At 41.7% G+C, this 19,500-nt stretch overlaps 1 protein-coding gene across 1 annotated transcript; it reads right to left on the reverse strand.

The window, feature by feature from the left end:
* Positions 1-1,372: 1,372 nt before the first annotated feature.
* LOC104251712 (astacin-like metalloendopeptidase) lies at positions 1,373-13,852 on the reverse strand. Its single transcript, XM_059819869.1, has 13 exons — positions 13,784-13,852; positions 13,527-13,551; positions 11,204-11,220; positions 10,456-10,480; positions 7,735-7,806; positions 6,621-6,755; positions 5,856-5,973; positions 4,892-5,070; positions 4,681-4,765; positions 4,162-4,289; positions 3,062-3,177; positions 2,399-2,624; positions 1,373-1,407 (listed from the first exon to the last, which is right to left on the reverse strand). The coding sequence occupies exons 1-13, from the start codon at positions 13,850-13,852 to the stop codon at positions 1,373-1,375; spliced, it is 1,230 nt and encodes a 409-aa protein (XP_059675852.1).
* Positions 13,853-19,500: the final 5,648 nt, after the last annotated feature.

A 19,500-nucleotide genomic window follows, 5' to 3' on the forward strand; every position in this document is an offset into this window, starting at 1 on the left:
TGTCTCTTCTAAAGAAGACTCAAAATTGCTGTGTTCAGAGGCATTTGCACAGCCACTGTGGATAAAGAAGCAATCTTCAATGGAATTAGTTTCTCTACCACCAAGAAGTGAGTGATTCTTCATCAAATAGTATAAATACAGACAGGGCTTTGAGCAGATTCTTGCAAATTAAGTCTTTTTGGTGCCTCCTTTAAAAAAAAAAGAAATTAATAATTTGTCATTTGCTGTATAAATTTTACTCTGTGATTCAAATTCATTTCCCACTGTTCTTTTCTAGAAATGTATTTCTATGAGAAAAATTCCAAGGTTCCCAGTGTTACAAAGTAAGAACAGGAGAAGTATTTGCTTTTTTCAGACCTAAACATACTAGTATTAAATACTCAGGTTAGGCATATGTTTAACTGTATGCTGTGAGAGTGAAATAGAAGCCTATTTTGTTCTCAGATCTGTTACAGGCTTGTCTTGGTGAAGAGGATATAATTTTAAAAGTGTGATTGCAGGCAAAGGCTATGAAATGAACTCTCCAGGAGCTCCACCACTCTTACAGCTCTCTGTCCTCCTTGTGAGAGCAGAAGAGGAGAGTTTAGCTTCTTGCCTAACAAAAACTTTCTTCCCTGAAGAACTGAAGAAGTGCGTGAACTCTGGCAGCATTAACTAGTCCACCTCTTGCCCTGTGATAGGCTTAACCTTGTCTGTGGACTAAAAATGGCTTGTGGATAAACAAGCCCCCTTAGCTGTCCCCTGCCCACCAGAACTGTACAAGGAAAACTGCAATAGGAAGTACCAGTCCTTTACTGGCAACAGGTTTGTCTTGTCCATCTTTCTCGCGATTTAAGGATATAACAAGATTGTTAAGGGAGATGTCATTTTTTGGAAGCTTGAATGTTAGGCTGGGAAAAGAGCCTGTATCGAAGACCTTTTCATGCTCAAGGCTGTGAAGATGGTGGAATGAATTTGTAAAGTTTGGAGCTGGTCTCTTCAGCCAACTAACTAAACCTATGATGATGTCAGTGGTATACTTAAGAGATAGCCCTGTGGCTGAATGAAGGGGGCTAAGAAGTAAGACCACACTGATAGTGTGTATGGCTGGAAGGGACTATTGGAAAAGAGAAATGGAAACTTTTGGTTTTTCTGAAGCTTTTTATTCAATTGTTAAATAGAAAGAGGTAATAACTTAACTGTGCAGACAAAAGGAGGAGCACGCTGGATGTATAGAATTCATACATTTATGGCTTGGGGAATAAACTTTCTCAGGAAGATGAAAACTTCGATTCTTAATAGAATTAAATCTCATACTGGTCCAAGCCAGCATAGGAGCAAAGTAGGAAACACATAATTTCAATATTCACAGAATAGGTTCTTCTTCATTAAGTCAGTTGTGGATGCTAGGTTTTCTTTGGGTCCTCACTGTAAGTGAAATGAGAGAATATTTTGCTTTCAGAGCTCTCTGAACAAACTGTAATATCTCTAAAATATGTAAATGTTAAATCACATTTTATCTGACAACTAAGATTGTTTTATAGTTGTTGACACATCAAAGTGGCATGGGGAGTTTCCTCATTCTTTCCTTCTGTAGCTACAATGGACGGAGAGAGATACTACATAGAGACAATGCAAAATTGCTGGGTTGGTTTGGGTGTACAGTGAAGTTACTGCATTTCAGTGGATTTACGCAAACTCTGTGTGCTTGTTCTTATCCCATGGCAAATACAAGGTCATACGACATAGCTGAGCTTTCTTTCATACTAAGGCAAGCTGCACTGCTGGGCAGTTGCTGCAGGCTACATATATGCACACAGGCATTTCTTTATTCCAGCTGATACATGCTAACATGGAAGCCTGCAGTAACTTAATTGTGTAGTTGTGGTCTTGGTTCTTAATTAAATGGGACTCAAGAAAATGTGTTTTAGGTGGATACATTCCAGGGATCCTGACCATGGAAATACTGCCTCTCCTCTTGTCATGGGGCTGGGTGACCTGGTTCACCATAGATCTCTCTCGCCCTCTGAACTGTGTGATTAAAGCCTGCATCTTTTTCAGAGGAGCAATATATTTAAATACTGCATTATGATTTATTCTCTTTCTACTGTGCTAGTAACATTAACATTAAATTGATGTTACCCTTAATGGCCCATGCTTTGGAATGGAATATATATGAAAGGCAAGGCAAACAGTGAATCACCTGGCTAACACCATTTGTCCTGAGCGTGGCCCCATCTGCCTGAATGAGTAAATGGTATCAGTGTAGGACTGATCCATTATATCAAAAGCAAGGTAGGAAGTGACGGCTCTTGTAGAGAGCAGTTAGTTCCTCAAACAACTTTTCTCCTCTGCGAAGAGGAAGGTTGATTTGACACAGATTATTTTTCTTTGCCATTCTTCTTGTTCTCAGACCTACCAGAAGTAAAGGTGGCTTGGAAACCAGAAGCTGTATCAGCGCCATCTGTGACAAACTCTACAAGCATAAGATTACTAGAAGCAACTACGTCATTGGGTATCTTCGATCCACAGGTCTTGTCCATTAGAACTGCAGAAGACTTGCTGGATCCATCATAAACTTTAACATAATCACCCTGACAGCCTCTGGTTGTCTGCAGCTCAAAGGCTTGAAAGTGCAGGGAAATCTGGAAGGGAAGAGAAAACCAGCCTTTAATATACCTGTATGTGACTTCTTTCATGGATTGTTCTTTAAAACAGACAGAATCTAAGCTGTAGCCAAGGCCGAACTGGAACTGCTTACCCAGCCTTGCCTCTCATCCCCTGAAGTTGCAGGGTTTAGATCTAATGGGCCTGTGACTGAATGCTCCCATGCTCAGGCTGCTTTTCCTTGATTTTGCAAACCTGAAGCCCAGCGTATGGAGGTTTTTCAAAATCACAACTCTGCAGTTGTCTTTGCCCAAACCTGGCTTAAGGACACAAAGAAGAAGGAGAGACCAGACTGAAATCTCTCTCATGGAAAAGATCTTATCTGGCAACTGGTATGCAGACAAAGCGCAAAATGCTTAACACAGAAAGAAGTAAGTTCAGCCATATTCCAAGACCGCTGTTGACCTGTGATTACCTTTCTGGATCGGGTTCGGATGAGCCAGACACAGTTGGTGTTATCTGAGTAATTTCTTGGGTGGTTGGCAGATCTCAGTGACCCAGATGCTGCATCGAGAATAGTGCTGCAGCGACCTGAGAAAGAAACAGTCTTTGCTTCAGCACCAGGCTTGCAGAAGCTTCCACTCATTTACAATTACAATCTCTTCAGAATGGACTGGTCTCGATTTTCTGATCTGCCAGCATTCATTTCAAAGTACTGGTACATCTTGATTAAAATGAAGCATCATATTTGTCCTAATTTTCACATAATGCATAAGTATCTGCATCAAAATGGGAAGTAAAGTAGCGCTTGTTTAGCAAGGGATCTCTTTCTGCACCTCTACAAAGCGTGTGAGAGGTTTCAATTCACTGCAATTGATGCCATGGTTTTCCACTAAGATGGGGAAGTCAAGTGGTGTTAGAAAAGTCAAGTGCAAATATGATGTCTCTGCAATGCTTAAATTTTGGCTTTAGGAGAAGGAGTTGGACTTTCCTCTGTGCAAGGGGTAATACTTTATTCATCATGTTTTTTCCCTTTGACTGAACAAATTTCTCTGAGTATGGGAGAATTTCTTCTAGCAGAGGTTGAAATCAAAGAGTTAAAAATATCTACAAATTTAGAATGACAGCTTAAACATTTGAAAACAAGGCATCATGAAACTGTTCCAGTTCAGAGGAGCCTACAACCGTTTTGGTTTGGTTCAGGTCTTAAATGCAAACTGCAATGAGGAACAGAGATGTCTGGCTCTTTGTGGGGTTTATAGTTGTCTCCTGAGCTGTAAGAAACCAAGTTAGTCCCGTGAAGCATACAACATGGTATGCAGTTAGGCCAGTTGTGCAGCAGCCACTTATGCCAGTAGTGAATGTGTTTGATTTAATTTGGAAGCAGAAAGCATTTTCTCACTAATCGTAATGTGCCTCCGTCTTTACCTTTGTATTCTCTCCCAGAGTAACCCTAATGGGTACCATGAATTTAGGAGAACAGTCTCACAGAGAAACTGCTGCCTTTGCAGTGTCCCCAAACATCTCTGTGAAGGATCTGAGTAGAAGATGAAAGGATGGCTTTGAGATACTTACTGCAATTGTAAAGTTTGTTGATTTTGGCCACGTCCAAGTTGCTCAGTCCCAGCCTCTGCCCAATATGTACTGATCCATCAGGAATTGGTACAATAGTTGCTTTCCCAGTGGTATTAGTGAATGTGTATCTGCAAAAAAACATGAAAAATTATGTTCTTTAAGTACAATTACTTCTTTCAGGATTTAATGGCATGCTTTGGAGGGAGAACAAGAATTGTAGACAAGTTGTTGTTGTAACTAACAGTGCTGTCCAAATAGGTTTGATTAAGATGTCCAGCAGTAAGCAGAGTCAATCTCAAGATGCCCTCCTTTGCTCCCAAGCTCGGCTGTGAATGGCTCCTTAATGGAAAGCTAAAGGATAATGAATTAATCTTAGGGAGTGGCTTGTCTGAACTGGCTCACAGTGTTTTTCTCAGAAGGGGAAATGGGGAAACAGGTAGTTAGGAGAGAGTTATTATAAAAACTAATTCTAATGTAAGATTTGAGTTCCAATGAAAGTAACGCCATGCTGCTACTTACGGGCCGTAGTGCATTACTGAGGAATAGTCATATGGAAGACCCAGGTTTCTGGAGTTTTCAAATTTCTTGAAGTCTGATCTGTCAGCTGTAATATATGACATTGTATTTAGAGTATGCTTCCCATCTACTCCCTTCAGGGGAGAAGGAAGAGCTGGGAAGAGTAGGATATATCTACACCACTTTCTACGTTGAGGAGTTCAAAGGTACTTACCCGGACTGATGTACTCCCACATGATCTTTACATGGTTATCCCTGTCACTTCGAGAATGTTCATGCAAAAAGCCCAGAGCGTGGTCGAGTTCATGCTGAATTATTCCTTTCCACATGCAGCCTCCTTTCATCACAGAGACAGTCTGTCCACCTCCTACTTTCCCATAGTGGGACCAGCAGCTGAGAGAGGCATTGAACACCAACAGAAGACTTATGGGATTTTTATTATCAGGCAGGCAAAGGGACAGTACAGAGAACCTTGCTTCACACACCTCTTGTGGAGCAGAAGGATTCCTTCCTGTCTAGTGTGACAGTCAGAGTCTACACAAGGGTAAAACTGACCATGGTGTAGGCAACAACAAACAGTATGATCATCGCTAAAGCTTCCTAGAAAACCTTCATTAGCACAGAGGCTCCTGCATTCTGACTTTCTATACACAGTGACTTTAACTCCCTAGAAATAACAAATTTTTTTTCCAAAATACTGAACACTGTATCAGAGCTGAAGCTAAGATGAATAGCACTTTCAAGCTAATGGGTTTTGAACAATTCTTTCATAGGCTCTAATTCCGACCTTGACAGCCAACCGTATTATTCAGAGAACTGTTTATTTCATAAGTTGGAATTGGTTTTGCCTGTGCGAATAAGACCTACAGTAATCTGTTATATGTTTTGCTCAAGTGTGCATTATACCACACAGAAAGCATGAGCTTAGATATTCTTTCCACCTTAATGGTTCTTTCCCATAATCTGCATCACTTCAGTGTCTTCGGTGAGTCCCTGATGTAACTGCTGAGTCCTTGCACTAGCAAGGTATCCAAGGAGGATACCTTGGCACTGTGATAAAACATAAAGTTTCTTCTCTAAATCCATTCCTGTTTCCTCTCTAAGGTCACAGAGAATGAGTGTCGTGAAGAATTGAAAAACAATGTAGAAATAACTTGTTAATTTATCATTCAACTCACCCATCGGCAGATTTAATGCTGAGGTAGTCACGTTCTGTCTTGCGCATCACAAAATTAATACAAGTCAGTGTTTCAAATTCTGCCATGGCATCATGAATCCCCTTTATGTGGCTCTCCTCTGGAGAAGAAAGGGTTAATTGTGGGGGTCACACAAGGACGATGGCAGGTGCCACTAAAATCTCACATGTGCTCAAAACCAAGGTAAATGAGGGACAGAAACATTAGCCTAGGCTCTTTCTTGCTTTTTGCTCGGTGATGAATTTCATTTAAGATATTAATAGCCTGGCACAAGATCCTCTTTATCCAGATATTTGTCCAGATGGATTCAGCTGGGAGCCTTTTTTTCTCAACTACTTGTTTTAAATTATAGTGGTGATTGTTGATGTATCTTCTGAGTGGACACTTGGACACAGCTATGGGAAGCTATTTTGCTAATGAAAAGTAGGCCATTGAAACCACACTCCAATAGGCATAAACCTTATCAACACAGGTATTCTGGCAGGTACCATTAGAGGGAGTGATCATTATTGCTTCCAAGAGACCAGACCCAAAACATTATGGATGCAAACTTCTCAAGGAAATTTGATCTCTTTTCTTTTTCCTCTTCAGGTCTTTCAAATTTACAATTCATCTGTGCTTGCACAGCACAAGTAAATCCTTAGAACTGATTTAATAAACTGTTTGTGTGGCCACTAGAAGTAGGTTTCTACCTGAAGCTTATTGGATAAAAAGAAAAAAAAAAGAATTATTGAAATTTACACCTACCGTAAGTAGGATCCAAGACATAGGGAATACGAACAATCCCATCGCTGGACTGGGGCCAATTGCAATGACGACAGTTGATGGCACTGCGACTCCTTCGTGGAACTATGTCACCTTCTTGCAGGTACTGAGAGCTCTCTGTGGTGGGAGAGAAAGGGTGGAAATATCTGAGGCGTAGATTGCTGGACGCTTGCTAAGCACACTTGGAAAAGTGTCACTCTCTACTCATCCTCCTTTTCTATTTTTCCCTAAGCATCTGCTCCTGGCTAGCGTGGGCTAGATGGACTTTATCTGCTACCCTACCTTTGCTGCTGTGTCCTTAGCTAAGAGGAGAGGTGGGAAGCTCCAACTCTATTGGATGGGGTTGAGGCAAAACAGGGAATGACTGAAAGCAGTTGCAATAGTGAGAGGGATGCTGTGCTTTGGTACTATTTCGTCATCCATCATATGACACGGAATGAATAGCATCAAATATCTGCCCAGGAAAGGTGGTGGGCAAAGGCAAGAGGTGCCAATAAGGAAACCCAAGAGGGCAAAAAAGAGAAGTGAGTATTGTCTAGAAAAAAACTGTAGGAATGTTTGGTGTCCATTTCTGCAGACAGTGAAGCTTCTTGAATGGCTGCTGAAGAGGAAAATGTGAGAAAGACAAGCTGATAGAATGAGAAACGTATGGAAGAATTAAGAAATAGGAAGCCGGGAGCAGGGAGCTTATCTAGGAGTCTGTACTACAACGCCATGTGATGACTGAATGCAAGTGATGCTTGCGTTCAAGAAAAAGGCAGTTAAATAATAAAGCATCCAAATATCCAAGTTCTCTTTCTATGTCCAAAGAATGACAAAGATGTCGAGAGCTAAAGCTGAAGAAGCTCCCTGGAGAGTTCAGTTGCCTCCACATCTGGTATCATCTTCAGTATTGACACTATAGATTTGAGATGCCATGGGGTTTCAGTAGACCACACGGTACTCCCAGTGGCCTGTCTCTGGTCCTCTCTTACATGATGGTGTGTAAGATGGGAAAAACATTTGCACAGATTATGGTAAGACATTGTACCTCCCACATCACTCCCAAAAAGCAACGAAGAGAGACCCATTATAAGCAGGGGTTTGGTGGCATTACCTTTGTTAACTTGCAGAATTCTGTTAAAAATAACTTCGTCCTCAGAGTCAGACTCTGTAGGTGATGGAGATTCTGCGCAGAAATACAAAAGTATCACTTTCTCATTCCCAGAGAAAATACAAATCCTGTTTTTTAAGAGGATGAGTTTCCGGGAGCTCACTTAGATCAGGTCCTGATTACAGTGATGCATGTAAAACTTCCAGAACCTATTTAGGGACTGGTGTGGTGTTCAGTCATGTAAATATTTGCTCAGTGACACCATCTTGTGAACCTCCCAGCTGTGGTTATTTTGTCATTAACCCAGTCACAAGAGCCGTTCTCTTTCAATCTTTCCCTCTCTCCGTTTTTTTTTTTGTTTTTTCCTAGCCATCACATTTTAAGGCCTGGACCTTTGGCTCTTGTAAGTCTGTATTGTCCCGCTCAAGTGGCCAGCTGGCTGCACGCTCCTTCTGTGCACTCAGACAGCGGTTTACCTTCTGCATGCACAGTTCGCACTCAAACCCCCAACATAAGACACCAGGAGAAAAAATGGCTGGAGAGCAGTCCTGCTGCTTGCGGCTGGACATGCTGACCTCTTGAAAAAACCTTGAAACCAATGAAATCGGAACTGCATTCCTACTCGATGGGTCGGGCTGATGTCCCCAGCCAAGCCCAGCATCAGGGACTCCTAGGCCTTACCAGTAGAATCAGCCAACACTGAGCATTATGTAATAAGTCTTGACATCAATAAAAAGCACCAGCACATGGCCTCTGTGCTTTCTGTAACCTTTGGAAGTGACTTAAGTCAGGACATTATCTAAGAAGAGCTATTTTTAGCAAAAGTAACAGCTGAGGCTTTTAGCAAGGCCAAGCAATTGGCCAAAACCAAGAGACTCTGCTTTGCATGAAATATTATGGTGAGTGCATTCATTTAACATTTCTACCTTAAGATTAATTTGTGTTAAGCATGTGTTATTTTCTGGAGTAACTGGGTAGCTGACAATCAGTATATCCTGTCAAATACATGTGGATGGAATAATACATACCGTATATATCCTCTTGTGTAGTAACCTGCAAGAATGATGCATCAGTATTATCTCACACTTTATATTATAACATAAATATTAAATAATATAACATGCAAAGGATCAAAACTCCAGGCTACCACTGAAAGTATCTTTCACCAGTGCAGTCTTGAGCTTTTATATACTGAGCTTTTATATACTCTGCCACATGGTGTGGTAGATATTCTTCATTGATATCTTGGCAAATATGGATATCATGAAGGGAATCAGAGCAGGAGACTCAGGAAATGCAATTTGAAGTGTGGAGTAAGTTTCAGATCTTCCAGCTTTATTTACGTCCCTGCTAGTAGGAGCGCAAGGTTGATTAAATCGCCAATGAAGTCCTCCCAGTATCACCCCACAACACAGCGGTGAAAGGCCGTGGTACGTACTGCTTCTAGGGAACAGTGGGGCTGGTGCCCTGCTGTGGGGTCATGTCTGTAGCAAAACAGATTGCCATACTTCCCTTGCCTTGTATAAATAAAAAGCGAGTTTTGAGTTTTCTCTATAACCCCACAGAAGGCAAAAGCTTCCCAGGATGTGGGCTGTATCTGGGCATTGAGGAGCAATAAATGGAACAGGGATGGAAACTGCTCATTCTGTTACACTGTTGAGGTGAGAAGACATTCCTGCACAGATGGGGATACGGGTGGAGTACATGAGTCTTGACCTCACTTCCCACAATGCTGAACCCCAAAGTGATCAAAAGAGCTGTTTTAACTGTCCTTACCTCAGTAGGTTCTGTTGCTGCAAAAAGCAAGGAAGAAAAAGACAAGCAAAAGGGCAAATTAGATTCTGAATGCACCTTCATAGTGTTCAATAGCACAGGCCTCCTCAGCCATGGGAATGCCTTTGGCAGGTCCCTTTGCTTGGAGGGGAACAGGCTGCACTAACTGATGCATAGGCACAGAAATTAACTTGATATTTAGACAAACAGCTATGAAAATTCCTAGTGGAACATGCTGAGGGATGGAATCCTAGTCATTTACCATCTAAGAATCAGCAAAGCATTTTATAAGCTTCAGTGTGGAAAATGGCAAAGGAAACTAGGGACAAAAATATGCTTTGTCCCTAGATATCACTGCAATAGGTGCTGCAGGCTAACTAGCTCAACAATCCTCTCTGGTTTCACAGTGTCAAAGAGTAAAGTTATAAAATGGGATGAAGGCTATAATTTAGCATGGGGCAAATAACCTCAGCTTCAGTATGTACCCGACATCAGCTTGGAACCCTTCTAGGTCCAAAGATGTCTTTCTAGTGTGATGTCTTTTGATTTCTACCCAATGTCAGTTTCTAAATGAAAAAGTATCACTTTCTCATTCCCAGAGAAAATACAAATCCTGTTTTTTAAGAGGATGAGTTTCCGGGAGCTCACTTAGATCAGGTCCTGATTACAGTGATGCATGTAAAACTTCCAGAACCTATTTAGGGACTGGTGTGGTGTTCAGTCATGTAAATATTTGCTCAGTGACACGATCTTGTGAACCTCCCAGCTGTGGTTATTTTGTCATTAACCCAGTCGCAAGAGCCGTTCTCTTTCAATCTTTCCCTCTCTCCGTTTTTTTTTTTGTTTTTTCCTAGCCATCACATTTTAAGGCCTGGACCTTTGTTCTGGAGTAACTGCGTAGCTGACAATCAGTATATCCTGGCAAATACATGTAGATGGAATAATACATACCGTATATATCCTCTTGTGTAGTAACCTGCAAGAATGATGCATCAGTATTATCTCACACTTTATATTATAACATAAATATTAAATAATATAACATGCAAAGGATCAAAACTCCAGGCTACCACTGAAAGTATCTTTCACCAGTGCAGTCTTGAGCTTTTATATACTGAGCTTTTATATACTCTGCCACATGGTGTGGTAGATATTCTTCATTGATATCTTGGCAAATATGGATATCATGAAGGGAATCAGAGCAGGAGACTCAGGAAATGCAATTTGAAGTGTGGAGTAAGTTTCAGATCTTCCAGCTTTATTTACGTCCCTGCTAGTAGGAGCGCAAGGTTGATTAAATCGCCAATGAAGTCCTCCCAGTATCACCCCACAACACAGCGGTGAAAGGCCGTGGTACGTACTGCTTCTAGGGAACAGTGGGGCTGGTGCCCTGCTGTGGGGTCATGTCTGTAGCAAAACAGATTGCCATACTTCCCTTGCCTTGTATAAATAAAAAGCGAGTTTTGAGTTTTCTCTATGACCCCACAGAAGGCAAAAGCTTCCCAGGATGTGGGCTGTATCTGGGCATTGAGGAGCAATAAATGGAACAGGGATGGAAACTGCTCATTCTGTTACACTGTTGAGGTGAGAAGACATTCCTGCACAGATGGGGATACGGGTGGAGTACATGAGTCTTGACCTCACTTCCCACAATGCTGAACCCCAAAGTGATCAAAAGAGCTGTTTTAACTGTCCTTACCTCAGTAGGTTCTGTTGCTGCAAAAAGCAAGGAAGAAAAAGACAAGCAAAAGGGCAAATTAGATTCTGAATGCACCTTCATAGTGTTCAATAGCACAGGCCTCCTCAGCCATGGGAATGCCTTTGGCGGGTCGCTTTGTTTGGAGGGGAACAGACTGCACTAACCGATGCATAGGCACAGAAATTAACTTGATATTTAGACAAACAGCTATGAAAATTCTTAGTGGAACGTGCTGAGGGATGGAATCCTAGTCATTTACCATCTAAGAATCAGCAAAGCATTTTATAAGCTTCAGTGTGGAAAATGGCAAAGGAAACTAGGGACAAAAATATGCTTTGTCCCTAGATATCACTGCAATAGGTGCTGCAGGCTAACTAGCTCAACAATCCTCTCTGGTTTCACAGTGTCAAAGAGTAAAGTTATAAAATGGGATGAAGGCTATAATTTAGCATGGGGCAAATAACCTCAGCTTCAGTATGTACCCGACAGCAGCTTGGAACCCTTCTGAGTCCTCAGGTGTCTTTCTAGTGTGATGTCTTTTGATTTCTACCCAATGTCAGTTTCTAAATACAAACCTGGAAGTGAAAATCTGATCTGTTATATAAATTTCTGAGCAGAAACTTCATTGTTATAATATCACAAAAGTTTAGAAATTGAAAGGACCTCCAGAGGTCATCCAGTTTGTCTGCTTTCCCTAAGGCAGAAACAGTTTTATCTGTGTTATTCCTGACCACAGTTTGTTTGACCTGTTCTTAAGTATGATGGATATGCTACAAGCCTTTCTGGCAATCTCTTTCAGTTTGCCAATAATTGCACTCTTCCATATCAAAATATAAAGTCTTTTTTTTTTTCCCTATCCAACACTGACACAGAGAACACTTATGCAAATAGTTTTTATTTCTAAGCCTGTCTGTGTTCCTTATCTTTTTGACCATGTTTTTTCAATGCTGATGTGCTAAGCCCTGTCACACCTTGCAGTACCTTTCCCTTTTCACAGTGGTTATTGCCCAAACATACTGAGGGGACTTCCTTCTATTCCAAGTCTGTCTAGAACATGCAACAGAATTGCTTTTACTGACCCAAAAATGCTTCAGTCTGTGTTTCCAGCCTGTTACTTCAGTTACGTGGCAATGGAAATCCACTGTAATGATGGTGGCTTATTACAGAAAAGTTCAGTCAGTCCCCACCAGCTGCACCAGAGAGATCCCTAGCATCTAAAAAAATTCTGCAGGGAAGCACATTTTTGTGATGGGTTGACTGGATTCAGAATTCACGCACCCAAGAGGCGCTAGATTAATTGACTAGTCAAAGCCAGTGGAAATTAGGCTCCAGATTCCTAGGCACATAAAGCCTGCAACCCCTTTTAAAACCCAAATGAGACATCACAGAAGGCATCTGCCATGTCCTTGATCAAATGAACATCTGGTGTGATACAGTTTTCAAAATGATACAGTTCACGTTTTTCCTGCACTGTAAATACTGAAAGATATCTCAAAAGGCACAAAAAGCAGTAACAATGGTAAATTAAAACTCATTGTATGCGTTTGTCCCAGTAACTCTGCAGCTTTGAGTCCCAGCAACTGACTGCTTTGAACTCGAGCAAGCGTGTCCCTCGGCTGGCTCCAAATATACTGAGCAGTAATCTTAGAACAACCCTTTGCTTCCAAGCCATAAATGACAGCTCAAAAGAAGAATTGGTCAGTTTTCATTAGCCACTTACTTGCTCTGACTATGTCAAGCAAATTTTTTAAGGCCTCTTCCTCTCAGGAGACATCACCCCCAACCTGGCAGTTTAACTGCTATAGTTAAAGTCTACCTACAGATTTATTTCCATTGATCTTCTCTGGAGATCTGCAATGACCTCCTTCTCCTTTGTGAGTTGACAAAAGCTGTTCAGCTAAGTCTGTACTGTTTGTTTTCTAGCCCAGCACAAAGCAAAGCTTTCTCTGATGCCTGACATTCCTTTCTCTTACTGCTGCACAAAGGTAGGCAAGGAGGCAAATGAGTAGCGGTCTTTTTGTAACACTCAACTTAAGGGAAAGGTATCAAAATGTCTTATTAAAATTCTATTTTCAAGCCTGTGAAAGCACATCTAAATTAACCTAACAAACCATACCCCAAAAGTATGTGTAAAGCACATCTGTGTGAAAACACATCTGCACTCAGCCCAGCAACAAATTAGGAAACATGGCCTTATTCAAAAGGCCTGAGAGTCAGTGCTTTCACATGCTCTAAAGCCAAGTCACTCACCCACCAACAAAGTGTGTGATACACAGTCAAGAATTAACAGTTGTCTTTAAAATACAGCATAAATCCTACTTACTTGCTGTGCTGTTTCCATAGTTCTCCTGCAAAACCAATAGGTAAAAGGCATTATTCTTCCATAGCTCATAACTGCAGCAACAATAGCATCAAAATCAGGCCAAAGGGAGGAATTAAATTATTAGATTGGCTTTATATATTATTATATTGCCACTATTTTCCTTGCAGAAAATTTATCAAAATGGGTCTCCACAGCTTCACTCCAGGAAGAACAGGTCAATTAGAAGACAGAGCACAGTTGCATGGAACTGCTCTCACCTGAATAGGGAAGCCCAGGGCAGCGTGAAGCAGAAATGCTGTGAAGAGTAGGGACATCTTCAGATCCATTCTCCAGTCCTGACAGACCACCAGTGCGTATCCTTATCTCTGCCCAGCCACTAGATATACCAGCAGAGCCTGCTCTGCCAGGGCTGAAAAAAACTGCACCAGCCAATGGGGATCCTAGCAGGAAGCAAACTTCTTTTGCAGCCTCAACAGCCAGTTTAGCCTCTGGGCATCTCCCGGTGCTGTGCTAGTGCTGTCACCATGATCTATAGCATCCCTTGTCTTCATACTGTCATTCATGCCGCTCTCGAGAGCTGGATCAGCCTCATGCTTGTGCTGCCATGCACCTCCTCTGTTTCTTGGAGGATCTTTCCTTAAGTGTTCAGTTTGACTGATACTGCCTAGGAAGCCCTTGTTCCTGGATAACTTTGCAGAGTACTGTCTTGTAAGGATTTCAGATGGTAGGTGGCTTTTTTCTTTATGCCACAGAAAGCACAGAAGGCCATGACAGCATTGTGTGGCTTTGGAACATACAACACATCACTCCTCGGTGAGGTCATGTCTGTGTCTTCCCTGAGAAGATATCCTTCATCTTCTCAGCTTATGGTTCTATATGTAGAATTTTTGTTTCCTCCTCTGTGTTTCCTGAGGTTTCATAGCATCAGGAACATTGCCTGTGTTCTGTCATTTCTGGCAGTCTGACAGTTGTAGGTGCTTTTGCGAGCATTGTCACCAGCAGTCAGAGAGGGAAAAAAAGACAGCGGCAGGATAAGCAGCACTTAACTCGTTTTGAGAATGATTAGCAGATCTGCTGCTTGCTGGAGTGCACTTGTCCAGAAGTGGATGTAGGAAGCAGTGAGCAGACCTAGCAAGAAATGTTTGTAGGAGGTAAACCAGCAAACTCTTGTCGCAGCAACCTCTTGTTGCAACCTCTTCTCGCAGCAAAGCTCTGCTTGGTGAACCATTTACTGAAGGTGCTGTAGCTGGGGAATTGTCTGGTCTCTGATACATACTTGTTTTGTGTCAGAGTACATTTTCCATGCATGGAGAAGGAAACTGAATTATAGAATGTACAGATTCTGTCTCTAGACCGTGCCAGTGCTCAGGTACCCTCAGAGTAAATTTTAAACCCACTTATGCTGTTATTCCTTCTTTCTGTATTGAATAAGATGTTCTAGAAGTTATCCATGTTGGTGAATGAATCAAGAAGCAGCAGAGGGCTTTCCACCTACTTGTCTCCAAATCATACCCAGTCAAGGCTAAGAGTTACATGGAAATGTAATCTGAATTGCACTGGGGGGGGATTACTCTTCATTTTAGTGGAGGAAAGTTCACAGTCACACACTGCTGACTATTTTAGGAAAGTCTGGACTGACAGAGTCCAGGGATAAACTTTCATTATCCCCACAGGGAGGCAGCACAGGGAATACTACTTTTCCCTTTCTGTCCCTGCACTCTGGCTGGAGTAAGGCATGCCCTAGGCACCAGATAGCAAAAAGCAGGGTAGCACATCGTCCTTGTGACCATGAAAGAACAGAGATCAAGCAGGCATTATCAGCATGCTAATCCTGCTGACACATGTGCTTTGTGTGTCCTCTGTGCGCATAAACTAAGCACTAAGCAATGCTAAGCACCTGTCTTCATATTTATGTTTCATAGGGATGAAAATCTTCCTTGTGCTGAAGCGAAGTTGTGCGGCTCTGGTCTGCAGTCCTAGGATGGTTCTCCAGGTTTCTCACTCAATCCAAGGGCAAAGCAAACGTCTGTGATGCCAGATGCCTTGGTATGCCAAAACCATACCAAAAAGACATTGCAGAATGGGACCTGAATATAATCTGCTTCCGTTAGAGTTTAGGGGAAAAAAGGAAAGGTGAGACTGCTTTCAGGGAAAACCAGTCCAGAAGCAAAAGGAGGGATCAGAGATAGTGAGGGAATAAAACAAAGTTAAAAAGCAAGTTAGGAAGGTTGGTAACCTTAGCATCTTTGTAGCATGTTATTGGGAAAATGCTACAGCCTCCTGAGTGACTGATTAACTGCTTGTGCTCGGGAAAGAGTGAGGGAACTGGTCTGGCAAAAAGGATGCTGCACATTTTACGCTGGACATGCTAGTATGTTAATATTAAGCAGTTCATCAGACAGGTTGCTGCATGCCACCCTTTCTGTATGCTAACATGAGTGATGATGGGGGAGATTGCTGTTACGGTCAAGAATGTGCTTGTAAATGCTGCAGCTGGCAAAGTCCACACATCAGAGCGAGGGGGAGTGCTGACACTCATGCCTGCTGCCTGTCCTGAAGACGCTATCAGCTTTGGTTTGTGCCTGATATTTAGATTGAGTATTTGGTTGTTTTCCTAAGTAAGTGTGGTATTCATGGGGGAGGAATTGTCAGCAGTCCTGTTTTCACTAATCAAAAAATTACTTAATTTTTTGAGATATTGCAAAAATAGGACATGGTTTTACCAGATGCAGTAAAGCTGGTATATCTAGCAGAAAAAGTGCCACAGAAATTGTCTTGAAGCTTTAGGAACCAAACTAGGGTTTAGCAAAGAGAAGCTGTCTTTGCATGTATAGAAGAAAAGCATGTGGGAAATTTTGTCAGAGTCAAGTTCTCCTGTCTGTGTATCCCAGTCTCTGATGGACAGTAGGGACCGCACAGATTTTGCAGATGTCAACAATGACTGGCAGGTGTCCAAAACCAACAACAAAATGTCAAGAATTACTTGGACAGTGTCATAGTCTGCAAGAAGTCTGTCAACAAAAAGAGCACTGCTCCTGAAAGACCACTACAAAACTTGGAGTTATGCCTGAGGATCTACGCGGATTTGCAGAGACCTGTATGCATAACCAAGAAAAGACTTTACAGACATACCAGTGAAAAAAATGTATTTTCTCTTCTGTTGCATATGGGAGTTCATGGTAAAGTATACATAGCCAAAATCACAACAGAAGATGTGTAAAAGTTACAACACTTCTGTAGGCATCCTTCAGATTTTGCTCAGTCATGTGTCATTTAGCCATATGTGTTATACAATTATTATTCTCTTTGGAGTGTTTCATTGTAAGCAGCTCCCAAAATATAATGTAAATCATCAAGATCCAGTTACAAAAAAGAAATGAAGTGTCTGTTATGGCTAACTACTAACCTCTATAACTACTAGCTACTAATTGCTGTGTAGTAAAATGCAGGAAAAAATAACTCCAGGAAATAAAAAAATAGACACATTTATGTTGAACAGTTTATGGAAGTTATGTGGTAGCTACCACACCTAATTCATGGTAAGATATTAACAAATCTTAAAGGTTTAAAATCACCTGGCTTTACCAAAACCAACCATTGAAGCAATGGTATGGTCCACAACACATAACTGAAATTGCTGTGGATTGGCATCACATAAATGAACACCACACAATCACATTTACAGTCTGGGGTTAATGACAAGTCTGAACCAGCAATATGTTATTTTAGACAGAACTACTCAGTATCGTTTCTCAGGAATGTCTGCTTTGTGGGGCATTTTGGTGTTTTGGCTGACTTTTATTTGGAAGAGGAATTCTGGTTTCAGCTCAGCTCTGGGCTCATCCATTCTGAACCCCAGTCTGCTCCCATGCACTGCTTCCAGCTCAGTGCTTTTTAGTCGCCCTCTCACTAATTCCAGGTGTCGTAACACTCTATCACACAGAGTTCACTTCCTTTTCTGTGGTGTCTTTATTATCAGATACTTTTCAGATATAAATCAGTCCTCACACAAGCTTTTTCTATGCTGGCTTAAAGTACTTTCAGCCCTTCCGTCATTTGTCTAATTCAACTCTTCTTGGTCCTACAATCACATTTTAATTCCTTCCAAATTGCCCATACTTTTTTGGTAATGCAGTGATTAGGAGTGGATCATTTCAGATGAATTCATGTCAGCCAGTACTGCACTTTGCTGATTGAGACTATTATTGAAGCGCTGGCAGCTTCTGGGGGTTTCATAGGTAACCAGCACTGACTTTGAGTCCCTGTATAGAAGACTGACATGTGTCATAAAAGACAACTCTAGATGAGGCACAGTGCAGTTAGAAGCTGCTTTCCCACACCCCAGAGCATACTTGTTGAATCAATAGATTTACTTGTCCTTCATATCCCTCTCCACACTTCCTCTTTGGATCCTGCCTCTCAGAGAAGACCTGGAGTTGCTCAACATTGTTCCAATTCCGCTTTCTGTTGTGCTTCCAATTTCTGAGGGGCTCCTGAGGGTTTCCCATGTCCTTGCTAACACCATCTGTAGCGATGAATCTGCATGGTCTGCAGATTCCTTAGCAGAGCACTAACACATCTTCCATGATATTAATGACTAGCTCCAGCCTAAGTCCTGGCAGTGTTTCTGTGAGAGAACTCAAACCTAAATAATGAACATTGGCTTGCTATGGATTAGTCACTTTTCCATTCAGAGAGCCAAACCTAGAAACTTTGATCTTCAGTCTGTCATCAGAAGGAGAGGGACAATTAAGAAAAAGGTTTTTTTGTGATGGATTATTCTTTCCAAAAGAAAAATACGCAGTTAGCAAAAAAAACCCCAAAAACAAACTAGTAAAGAAACAAATTGGATAAGTCAAAACGTGTAACTTCTAAAATAAGTGTTGAAACAAAATTGATTTTCAGAAATTTTGAGAAATGTAATTTAGCAATTAAACTACCATTTGTAATGACGTATGATCCAATGATTATTTGGGCTGAGGGAGGGGAATGGAGGTGATGAAACTGAAACTTTAATTTGGACAACTCTAGTAATGAACTTCTGATTGCCTTGAAAAAAACAACAAATTCCTTTCTTTTATCAGAAGAAGCCATCTGATTTGTCTGCTGCCCTTAGGTGAAGAATGGACGGATCAAAGGTTTTACATGATGTTTCCAGCCTGCAGAACAATGTAACACTGATTGCAAAGGAATCCATGTGATGGGGTAAGGTGCGAGCTGTTGGAGCAGTGCCTGGGGTTATCTTTGGTCTCTCTGCCCTCTGAAGGGAGACATGCCATCACACTGCACACGTATAGCACTGGGGAGGTCTCCTTGTGACAGATTGTGCAATGCCAGCCAGCTCCCCTGCTTGGTTTCATCTTCTGTGGGAAAGGGGCTCCTCTTACCAATGGGCAGCTTTTGGTCACGTTAATTGTGCCATGAAAGTTGCCTTTGTGAATGCTTGTTTGGTGATTTAACTAAGGGAATCGAAACATCATCTCGTGTCTGCTTCTCAGATGAGTGCATGGGAGCCGACTGTGCATGCTGCAAGGGAAAAGCACAACATCTCCGCCTTTACGGTACACAGATCCTGCCTGAGAAAGAGTCCATTGGTAATCCTAGTCATCGTCTCTTGCCCTGGAACAAATATGCTCCCATACACTGTCATCACCATCAGCTAGCCGCACTTCACTGACTTCTTTTTTCCTTTGTACTTCATCAGAAAGGCTGTCTGTACTGCCTATCTTAATACCTTTGCTTGTTATTCACTTACTGGCTTCCCAGCTGTGCTCTCTGCAGGATTTTTGAATATTTCAATGGGAGTCTCAAGAAAACGGTTTCAGTCTTACTGTGCTTTTCTGAATGCCAGTTCCCTGCGCAATGTGAGCCTCACCGTGAATTACACCCATTTACCAGGTTAGCGTATGGCTTTGCTTCCTCTTCTGGGAGGATAATTTGTAGCTCCTCTCATGCCTCCTGGGCAGGTGAGTTT

This window comes from Gavia stellata, chromosome 7 (genome assembly GCF_030936135.1).
Source record: "Gavia stellata isolate bGavSte3 chromosome 7, bGavSte3.hap2, whole genome shotgun sequence".
Classification (NCBI taxonomy): domain Eukaryota; kingdom Metazoa; phylum Chordata; class Aves; order Gaviiformes; family Gaviidae; genus Gavia; species Gavia stellata.